The sequence below is a fragment of the Molothrus aeneus genome, chromosome 9 (genome assembly GCF_037042795.1).
Source record: "Molothrus aeneus isolate 106 chromosome 9, BPBGC_Maene_1.0, whole genome shotgun sequence".
Lineage (NCBI taxonomy): Eukaryota > Metazoa > Chordata > Aves > Passeriformes > Icteridae > Molothrus > Molothrus aeneus.
Window position 1 is genome coordinate 30,571,060 of NC_089654.1, and position 10,598 is coordinate 30,581,657.

A 10,598-nucleotide genomic window follows, 5' to 3' on the forward strand; every position below is an offset into this window, starting at 1 on the left:
ACAACCTGGCTGCTCAGGCTCTGGGTGGGCAATGTCCTCCACCCTCAGGTAGGTGGAGGCACTGGGTGCCCCTCATGACACAAAGTGTCCCCAGGTACAGCAGGTGCCCCCAGGGTGGGTGTTAAGAGCAGGAACCTGAAGGCTATAGGAGGGCTTTGGGGTCCTGTATGGGATTATCTGTGTGTGCTATGGGGCTGGGGCTGTCCCTGTGCTCATGGGTCAGTGTGGGGACCATAGCACAGACACAGCAGAGTGGCACTTTGCTCAAGCAGGGAAGGCAGCTCTCGCCTCTAATCCTTGATGCATTTTTGTATTTATTTTTGGGAGGCCTATGTGAGCTTAAAGTGCTCCTTTACTTGAGGCTTGGAAAACATCCTTCCCCTCAGGGATGTCAAATATTTTTTTTTTTCAGCTTGGACTTGCTAGTGGGATAAAAAAGTCGGAGGGCCCTGGTGATTACAGACAAGCTCTCCAGGGTACAGATGAAAATAGAGAACAAAGTGGATGCAGCTTTGCTTGGAAATCCCCCAAGCCCTGTGAATTTGTCCTGGGCCATTTCACTTGCTGGCTCCCAGGTTTCCTGGTCAAACTATTCTGAGGGCAGTGTGGGTGATGGGTGCCAGCCTGGGTGTCCCCAAGCTGCAGGAGGAGCAGGATTGTCACCTACTGGTGCTTCTCAACATGAGGCTGAGGGTGCCTGTGCCACTAGAAACGGGGCTGCACAGCTTGTGCCATCCTTCATGGCCCAGAAAAGGGATGGAGAGTGCACAAAGGCTGTTCCCAGAGAGGCACAGCACACATGGGAAACCCAGGAAAGGAGCTGGTAGGGGTGGGAATGATGAGGGCAGCCCTGGGTACCTCTGAGCTGGTCCATGCAGGGAAGGAGATGCAGCCATCACGGTGTGGAGGGCTCCTGAAATGCAGGGAGACAGCAGGACAGGATGGCTGGGGGACAGCAGGGGCCAGAGCAGCACAGCCGGGCAGGGAAGCCAGACAGATTGAAAGCATTTGCTGGGAAGTCAATAAACAGGAGCCAAAAGGGACGAAGTGCTGGAAGATGTGATTTAAGATGGGATATTGAAAGTGACCCAGTAAGCACAGCTTGTTTCCACATGGCCCAGAGCTGGCTCAGCTGCTCCCTGGAGTCAGCAGAGGGGCTCTCCTGGCCCGGCTGAGCTTTGGCCCGGTCCCAGTGGGACATTAAAGAACTGGGTGTAAATACTGGAGAGGGTGTGGGTGGGCAGGCAGGGATGAAGAAGGAATGGCACAAAACCAACCAGAGGAGAAGGACTTGGGCTGTAAATCCCCCTGGCAGTGCAGTGCCCTGCAGTGTCACACAGGGAGAGCTGCTGGTGCAGGCTCTGGCTGTGGCCCTGCTGAGGTTGCTGCTGGCTCCCCCTCTTCAGTGTTGCTGTCTGGGGACATCCACGAGGGAGCACCCCAGGATGCAGGCAGAGCTCTGCATCAGCCTTTAGGTTTACAGCAGGGTGAGCAGCTGGGAACCATCCCTGGGAGCTCGAGGGGCTCCTGGAGTGCCCAGGGCCAGAGGAAGGGAGTACCTGGGGGTACTGGGGGAGGAGTACCTGTGCCGGGATGGAGGAGTGCAGGCTGCTAATGTGAGCAAACCTGTGACTCCTCCTCCTCCTCTCTCCTGCTCTGCCCTGGCCCTCTGTTGTGCCTGGGGATGTCAGAGCACAGTAATCACATCCTTTTCACCTTCCTGCTCCACTGCCACAGCGTGACCACGCTGAGCTGCGCGCTCACAGAGAGAGCAAACACTTTTGCACCCCTTTGCCTCACCTACAGTGAATTTTTAACCAGGAATAAAAGGTGTGGCATCAACAGCCTGGAGCCAGCCCAGGGCAAGCGGTACTGCCAGGGAGGCTGGGGAGGTGATCCCTGGCACAGATCCCCTGAGAGTAGCCCCTGAATGCTGTCCACAGTCCCTGACAGCCCCAGCACCCATGTGCATCTCCCTGGCAGGCAGAGAAAACCCCTCCTGGACACTGGGCAGCTTTCCAAAGCAGCAGACTTTGCTTCCTTGACAATCCTGGCCCCATTCGATAGCCACAATAAAAACAGCCAGGCCATGCCAGGAAAATGTACCAAATCCTCCCCCATCAGGATTTAGCCAGGAGGTTTCCTTGGGCTGCCACTAATGGAAACTTGCAGAAAAGAGCAGATGGCAGCGGAGACTTTGGCCAGACTGTACTCAGGGAGACTGGAGGAGCCTGGGTGGAATTGGAGGAGATTTTCCACATCTTGGCAGGGTTGGAAGGGTGGACAAGGGCTGCCACACCCTTTTGTCCCAGGGATGGAAGCTGCACCGTGTCCCTGTTGTCCCCACGTGGGCAGCCCTGCGTGCTCCATCCACGCTGAGGCGGGAGCAGCTCCGTGTTTGTTGTTGCTCGTGCAGTGTAACATTAACCCCGTGGTGATAATTCACACCCTGCCTCTGAGGGTGAGAGCTGACCTGACAAGGGGCTGTGGGGGCAGCCAGCTGCCTCAGCTGGCCTGGAAGCGTTTTTACAGCTTCAGCTGGAAGCAGACATGTGATTGCCCGTGCCTGAGGCAGGACGGCTCTGCACTGTGTCCCCAAGGGCACAGAGCACAGATTTGGCGTGGCGGCGAGCGTATTTGACAGGCTCAAGCCGTTTGGGGCTTTACAGCACAGTGGCAGGGTGCTGGTGTGCTGGTGGGTGTGCCACAAACCCGCAGAGTGCCCCTTTCCCAGCCCTTCCCCAAGCCCCCCAAGGCTTTTCCTGCTCACAGCTCCTCCCCGGCAGTGGTTGCCTGTCAGCTCTATGAAGACGTATCCCAGAGGTTTTCCTTTGGGTGTAATTTGCCCTGACAGCCGCCTCGGTGCCGTTGTTTTCCTGTCTGTCTGGTAATGGGATTAGCTGTGTGCAGATCAGAGGGGATTGAGGGGAGTGGGGGCAGAGCCTGCCAGCCCCCATTGCAGGGCACACCGAGAGCTCCTCTTGATGGCATCACACGCCTGGCAGCTCCCCCAGCTTCTGCCAGGCTTGTTTTAAGCCATCCTATAATTTTCTTGTCAAATTAGAGTTCCACGCTGGGTTGTGCGGTGCATATTTTTCAACAAATAGTCTTGGCTGAGAGAGCCTTTGACATGCACAAGTGTGGGCTGAAACATGGCCAAGGAGGGAGATTTTGCAGGACTCGCACTTGTGAGAGTGCTGGGACAATGCTGGACTGGGGTGCCACTGGCCCTGGGTCACACCCTCACTGGTGCATCCTCTCCCCTCTGTGCAAGGGTGCTGGGGGCTGTGGAAGCCCCCACCCCACTCCAGCAAGGTGGGGCAGGAGGGGGAGCCTGGAGCTGCTGCCTGGGCAGATGGGCTGGTCTGCTTACATGGAAATAGCTGTCTTTTTCTTGCTGTGTTAGCAAAACAAACCCAAATTGGCTTATGTCACTGCCCTGCCTGCAAAAATGCCAGTGGCTTTTCCAGTTGTTAGTGCAGCAGTCACCAGTGGCCAAGATGCTTGAGAGAGATACTTGGGCAGGCAGCTCTGGCACACCCAGGAGCTCTTGACTTGCAACTCTGTCCAAGGAGCCCAAGAAACTCTTGGGGACTGGAGGGACCTTTCACAAAATAGGGCACAGATGGAGCTGGGGAACTGGTGCTGGCTCTTGCCAAGGGAAGGGATAGCCCTGGCCATAACAACACCACCCAAACAAACAAATGAGACAGCCCAGGTTTTCCGAGGGCTGTTGCCATGCCATCGGGGAGTGCTGGCGCCTGATGCTTCAGGATAGAGCCTCACCCACAGATTCCTATCAGAGGCCATTGACAGCTGAGGCATGCTCAGTCTAATGGTTAAATTAGCTGGAACAAGGTCTGCAGATAAGATAAAGCTGTGCTTTCCTGAAGAGACTGCTCTCCTTGGCACTGGCTGGGTTGTTTCCCTGTCAGGCTATGAACCTTGATTTGAAATGATGCTTTGGGTGGGACCTGGGTTTGCTGAAAATACCACCCCTGCCCTTCTCCTGCTGCTCCCTGGTGCTGTCTCTGCCCAGCACTGGAGCTGCCCACTGGATGACCTTGTCTGTATGCGTGGGCACGGCACCATGGGCAGCACCCCAATGAAGAGGGATGAGCTGGCTGCTGCTCACTGCCACTCCAAGAATGCTCCCACACAGTCGGTTTTGTGTCCTGGGGGGACCCTGCGTGGCAGAAGGAGCAGTGACCCCAAATGTCATCCTCTGCAGCATTTCAAGCCATCTCCCTCCAGCACAGTGGGACTGCTCCATTGCAGAGCGCTGATGACTTTTGCACACTGGCATTCCAAGTGTTTATGGACCCGCTCCCTGTAAAATGGGCAAGAAGCTGTATCCCATGAGCTCCCAAGATGCTGCTGTGCTCCAGGAGCACCTGTAGCCCTTCCTCCCTCCCTGCTGGGGCCCTCTGCCAGATGGCTTTGCTGTGCTGCCCCAGCCCTGTGCATGCCTGCTGATCAGGGGACAGCAGTGGGCAGGGTGCAGGCACAACTCCCATGGGGTGCAGGATCCAGGGCTGTGCCCCACAGCAGCCTTCCCACTGAGATGGGCTTGCTGGGATTCATGTAGGTTTGCAGGGCACACAGCTCCATGCTTTGGCTCACTCCTGGTGAAGCAGGCTGGGTCCATGGGTTCTGGTAACCCAGCAGGGCCAGCCAGGACAACCAAGAGCCATGAGGGGCCAGCAGGCACACAGCCCCGTGCAGGCAGGCTTGGCAGAGAGCACCATATGGCTCGGTGCTGCCTTCTTTGTGAGAGTGGCCCACGTCCTGTGCCTGCTCTCTTGAGTGAGAGAGTCCCATGGGGACACGGAGAGGAGGGGACAGCCAGGCTCTGCTCCAGCCGCGTCACTCGGTGTGCGGTGCCATGCACAGGCCCCTGCTGCCCCAGCCGGGATGGGAGCATTCCTGACACAGACGGAGCTGGGCCAAGTGGTCCATGGGGACTGGCCACAGGGCTGGCCAGCTGGAGGGACTTGCAGGAGGGCAGTTTTCAGCTGCTGGCCTGCACAAAACCTGCCTTAAAAGGGATTGCAGCTGAAGGCATCTGTCTGAGGCAATCAGTGGCCCCAAAGCGGACTGGCACCATGTACGAGGGGGAGCAGGGCCACCAGAGGGGGGAGAGGACATGTCTTGTCCCCTGTATTTCACCAGGGTGCCAGCTGCACCCCTCGTGCTGTGGGGAAGAGTCCTGACCTGGGTAACCCAGTGGGTGCTCAGTGAGTGCTGTGTCTGGGTACAGGGATGTGATGTGGCTGAAATACGGGTGCCTGCATGTACTGGTGCCTCAGGGCAGGGAGAATGGGGAGGAGGCAGGGTGGAGGCCCTTGCAGGACACTCTGCCTTCCCTCCCATACTGTAAGACACTGTCTCAGCATCTCAGCATGACTCACGCCTCATGCCTCACTGCTCCCGGTGACATCCTGCTGATGTGGGTGCTGCCCAGCGCTGCCCTTGGGGCAGGATGGTGCCCCCAGCCTGCAGTGGGGCTGCCAACTGTGGGCTCACAGACCGGGACCACCGGCAGCAGCAGGGAGCATCAGCAGGGGGATTGTGCTGGAAGGGAGGCTCCCGGAGCCAGGCTGGCTCCTAAAGCGGTCCCAGCTGAACATGAACTTCGCCTCTGGGCACAGCTTGCCGCCTCTCCTCCTGCACCCACGGCTGGGATCCGGTGTCAGCAGGGCCCTGTTTGTGGCGGGAGGGATGCCTCGCATTTCGGGAGGCAGTCACTAGGCGTCCTGGCGCTGGGTTTCACAAGCCCTCATGACCTTTCCAGCACAGCAACGTGCCCTGGGGAGGATTGTTTCATACAAAACAGACCTTTGGATAGGCTTTTCATTTCCTTTACAGCCAAGCACAAAGGAACAACAAGTCCTCCCTCCTAATAAAATGACAAAATCAGTGACACAGCTGGGCTGGCTCTCCACAGTGAGTGGAGCCGTGTGCCGCACCCACGCCATTCCCAATGTCCTGCAGGAGCGGGGTTACAGTCCTGAAGCTCCCGCCTGCTTCACCCCGCACCCCAAAATTCCCCATGGGCAGGAGACCCTGCCTGAGGCTCGACTTTTACTCTCCCTTGGGAGAAAAACGTATCTGTGCTGGGAGGGAGTGAGCCCAGGCGGGCAGCACCCCGCGAATCTCTGGCTGGGAGTGGCGTTAACCGAGAGACGCCAACCGCAGCTCCCGCGCGGAGCGGGGCTCCCCCCGCAGCCCACGCGTGGGCAGGGCCGGGGTGCACAGGGGACAGGGCTGGGTCTGGGGGCAGCGGGGGTCGGGGCGCCAGGGCTGTGGGGCTGTGCACTGCAAAGGGCGCGGGACGTGCAGCTCGAGGGGTGCAGGGGCGAGGGGTGCAGGGGGTGCAGGGCTGGAGGGGGCGCAGGACCCCGTCTCGGGAGCCCTCGCAGGGCCGTGCCCCGGGCTGTCCCCTCCAGCTGCGGGCGGGGCGCACATCTGGGCGGGGCGGGCGGGGCGGGGCGGGCGAGCAGTGACTTCGGCGGGGCCGGCGTGGAGCATCCCACAGGCGGTGCGAGCGGAGCCCCGAGCCCAGCCGAGCCGACACTATGCCCAAGTGTCCCCGCTGCCAGAAGGAGGTCTACTTCGGTAAGGGCTCCCTGCCCCGCCCCAGCCGCCCCCACCTTGGGGCACCTGCCGGGCACCGATGCCGGGCTGAGGACCCTCTGGGCACCCCGGCTTCTGGCCCCCCCCGCCCCCCTCCCCTTCTGCTGCGCAGCCCATCTCTGCAGATTCCTGGGGTATCCCAGAATTGCTCAGCCCTGCGCTGTGGGTCCCCGGGGTGCCCCGGGTGGGGGATCCTACAGATGCACCCCAAGGAGATGCCTGGCTGCAGAGCGCGGGCTGCACTGGGTGCTTCCACAGCAGAAGGGAGCCCAGCCCCACTTCCTTCGCAGCACAGCCCGCAGCCCTGAGCCGCACTGGAGCCCAAAGGACCGGCTGGTAAAGCCCCGCTGCTCTGAAAGCCTGGGCAGGTGAAGCAAGCACCTTCCCAATGGCAAATCATGCCTTCGGGCAAGTGCCTGGGTCAGTGGGTCACCCACACCTTGCTCTGTGTGGTGTAGTGGATGACACCTCTGGGTGCTATTTTTAAGCCGCTGTTGCAGGGTAGGTGTGAGCCTTGTTGGGCTGCTGTCTGCTGCTGGGCTTCCCGCAGATGTCTTCCCTCCAAACTGGGGCTCAAAGCTCCTGCCCCTTCTGGGGCCATGGACCTGCTGTCCTGTCTGAGGTTTTGTGGGGTTTGAGTTCTCACTTTGCTATCAGCTTTTGGAACAGGCAGGTTCCTCTGCCAGACCTCTCCACTTGCCTGGCATAGCTGAACTTGAGGGGGTTTGCTGGGAGCAGTTTAGAGACACTCCCTGCTCTCTGATTTACTCAAGATGAGGGATCTGGAACCCAGGTGCCATCACTGACTACTTCCTCTGCTTTATTTCTGTTCTGCTTGTGCCTGTGCCCTAAAGATTTGTGCTCAGCCAAGGAGTTGGAGGCTCAAACACAGGAGCTGCTCTCTGTGTGTGTCAGTGATGCCCACCCTGGGGAGCTGTGCTGGGGCTGACGTGGGCACTGCCCAGAGAGCTGAGGGGCTGTGGTTCCTGCAGCTGGGCAGCACTGCCTTGCCCTGAACTCACTGCTTGCAGCCAGGCTTTGGGATGGCAGTTCAGGCACAATAGAGTTTGTGGCTTGATATCAGGAGGCACCAAGGTGCTGGTGGCAGCGTGTGCCTTCCCTTGGTGTGGGTCAGTCAGTCAGAGCTGGGTTTGCTGTGCCCACAGGTGTGGCCATGGAGCAGCTGGGACGGCACAGTTTGACCAAGGAGGGGTTTGACCTTGCACTTATCACACTTGCACTTATTACGAAATGTCTCTGTTGATGAGAGGCTGAGGAGGGTTCAAACGCTGTTTCAGGACCAAGCTGGATGCATGATTTCTGTGCCTGCAGATTATCCAGAGTGCTGGCAGAGGAGGCACAGCAAGCCTGGCTCTGGGGCACCCTGAGGCTTTTGGAGCCTGGCGGTCCTGCTTGGGCGTGCCTCAGGCTGCTCTGGGCTAAATCGTGTCTGTAGAGAGCAGGGGTGGGGAGGAGGTGATGCTGAGAGGACTAGGGATGGGGTTTGCAGGAATTTTGCCTTCATGCCTGAGTGCTGTAATGAGCCTTAGCAGAGCTCCTGCCCAAGTGCTGGTGCAAATGCATGTGCAAGAGGTGGGGAGGCTGTGCTCCTTGCAGAAACCTTGCAGTGATAGGAGGGTCCTGCCTCGGGCCAGGCTCAGGCTCCTAGGGGCACCCGGGGGAGGACACTTGCTGCTGCCAGGCTGCAGGCACAGGAGGCCCTTTGTGCCACTGGAGAATGGCAGCAGGGCAGCCTTGTGACATTTGGGCACTGCCCCCGCTCCCACCTCTGCAGCCATCAGCTTGCTCCTTGCACAGGCTGTTGTGGACATATTTGGACTGCAAAAGGTGCTTCAGGCTGCCCAGGGCCCCCCAAGGCATGCACTACCCACACTGGCTTGGTCCCATTTGCAGGCATGGGGACAGTGTTCAGACCTGGCTTTGACATGATTCCTGTGGACAGCTCTGTTTAATCACTTAATAAATTCCCAGGAGCTCGGCTGCCAATATGAGGAGCACACATGCCTGCAGAAAATACCCTTCTCCCCTGCTGTGCTCCAATTAAAAGGCCCCCTGTGCTCCCCCCTCTCTCCACAAACGTGTCCTGGCTCCCATGTTGTCCCTCCCATGGCTGCCTGAACCCCTGCCAGGCTCCAGCTCTGCTCTGGTTTGCCATGGTGCCAGCAGAATCCAAGCTGTGGCTGGAAGGGACTGGTTTGTGTTGGCAGGGTGTGGCAATGGCTTTGCCTCCCCAGTCCTTGCCAACATCCCCTTTCACCCCTGCCAACTCTAGTGATTCCTTGGGCTCCAGCTCTCTGGGGAGGAATTAATCCCCTTGCATGCTGATGTTGGAAGGAGGGAGGTCCTCAGGTCTTTGGAAGGTGGGGTAGAAGTCAGTCCATCCTCATGGATGCAGCCCTGCTCACCCTGGGTGTGGCACCACTGCTACAGATCCACGTTCCTGCATGTGCACACTTGGGTCTGAACACAGTGCCCTCTGTCCTGGACTGACAGACTTGAGAAAATGCCCAAGACTGTCCTCCCTAGGGTTGACAGCAAGGCAGCCAATCTGCCAAAACTAACTTGTGCCTGTCAGTGCCTGAACTCACCTGCCTCCTTTCCTTTGCATGGCAGCCGAGAAGGTGACTTCTCTGGGGAAGGACTGGCACCGGCCCTGCTTGAGATGTGAGAAGTGTAACAAGACCCTGACGTCTGGAGGCCATGCAGAGGTGAGGTTTGCTGCCCAGCAGGTCTGGGTTTGCTGCACCTGGGGGCTGGGACAAGCAGAGGTGAGGCTCATGCTCTTTCTCTCTCCCTGCAGCACGATGGCAAACCCTACTGCAACCACCCCTGCTACGCTGCCTTGTTCGGGCCCAAAGGTGCGTGCGTGTGGCCAAAGGGTCATGGAGGGAGTGAGGGGGCTCAGGGCTCCTGTCTGGCTCAGGGCTCCTGTCTCCTGGCAGGGTCATGGAGGGAGTGAGGGGGCTCGGGGCTCCTGTCTGGCTCAGGGCTCCTGTCTCCTGGCAGGGTCATGGAGGGAGTGAGGGGGGTCAGGGCTGCTGTCTGGCTCGGGGCTCCTGTCTCCTGGCAGGGTCATGGAGGGAGTGAGGGGGTCAGGGCTGCTGTCTGGCTCGGGGCTGCTGTCTCCAGGCCAGCTGCAGCCTCGGTGTGCTCACCATACCATGGCAGTGCTGACCCTGCTCTGTCTCTTCCAGGTTTCGGCCGGGGAGGAGCTGAGAGCCACACGTTCAAATAAGCCTCAGGTTGGTCCTTCCCTCGGAGCTCCTCTCCTGTCTCTGGCTCCATGGGCTGGCTGGGGCTGTCCTCCCTCAGGCCAGTGGGGAAGGCAGGCCTGCCACAGCATCCCTCTGGGCTGGCTGTGACTCCCAGCCCTTACACCAGGGCTCAGGAGCTGGGTGCCAGCTGCTCCTCTCCTCCAGCCCCAGCTGACTGTCAGCACCTGCTTGGCTCCAGCACCGGGTGCCAAAGGCTATTGCTTTGTGACCCTTTGGCAAAGACAGGATCTATCCTGGAGCACTGCTGTCCCTGGGATATCTCTGCTCCCAGCCCAGCCTGACTTCATCCACTCCTCTCTTCCATCCCTCTCCAGGTCTGACGTCCAGGGTTCCCAGCACAACCTGAGGACAGCACAAACACACCGCAGCAGATGCATTTTTGTTTTTAATTCACCCTGTACTAGACTAGCACGTTCAAAGCAATAAGTAACCAAGGCTGGGCTGGTGTGGAGAGAGGCTGTGCTCCAGATGGAGTGCAGCCAGGGTGGGGGCGTTGGGTTGCCCTGCCGGGTAGGAAATTTGGCTGAAATTGCTGAAGGCTGCCTGGAGAGGAGAAAGCACCCTTCCAGCCAAAACCTAGCTCTGCTTCAGGCATCCAGCTCTCATGGCTGGGCCCACAGTTGTATTCTCAGTCTTTAATAAATGAAAAGATGCTTCCCTCCTGTA

The 10,598-nt window shown here is 59.0% G+C and overlaps 1 protein-coding gene across 1 annotated transcript; it reads left to right on the forward strand.

Moving 5' to 3' along the window:
- Window positions 1-6,508: 6,508 nt before the first annotated feature.
- CRIP1 (cysteine rich protein 1) lies at window positions 6,509-10,598 on the forward strand. Its single transcript, XM_066555951.1, has 5 exons — window positions 6,509-6,618; window positions 9,271-9,365; window positions 9,458-9,515; window positions 9,852-9,899; window positions 10,247-10,598. The coding sequence occupies exons 1-4, from the start codon at window positions 6,579-6,581 to the stop codon at window positions 9,890-9,892; spliced, it is 234 nt and encodes a 77-aa protein (XP_066412048.1). The 5' UTR covers window positions 6,509-6,578; the 3' UTR covers window positions 9,893-9,899; window positions 10,247-10,598.

Bases quoted from the DNA above. Each gene is read 5' to 3' on its own strand.
- CRIP1 (XM_066555951.1), top strand. From the start codon at position 6,579: ATGCCCAAGTGTCCCCGCTGCCAGAAGGAGGTCTACTTCG. The intron at 9,366-9,457 runs GTGAGGTTTGCT...CTCTCCCTGCAG, and splicing joins CGTCTGGAGGCCATGCAGAG to CACGATGGCAAACCCTACTG. The intron at 9,516-9,851 runs GTGCGTGCGTGT...TGTCTCTTCCAG, and splicing joins TGCCTTGTTCGGGCCCAAAG to GTTTCGGCCGGGGAGGAGCT.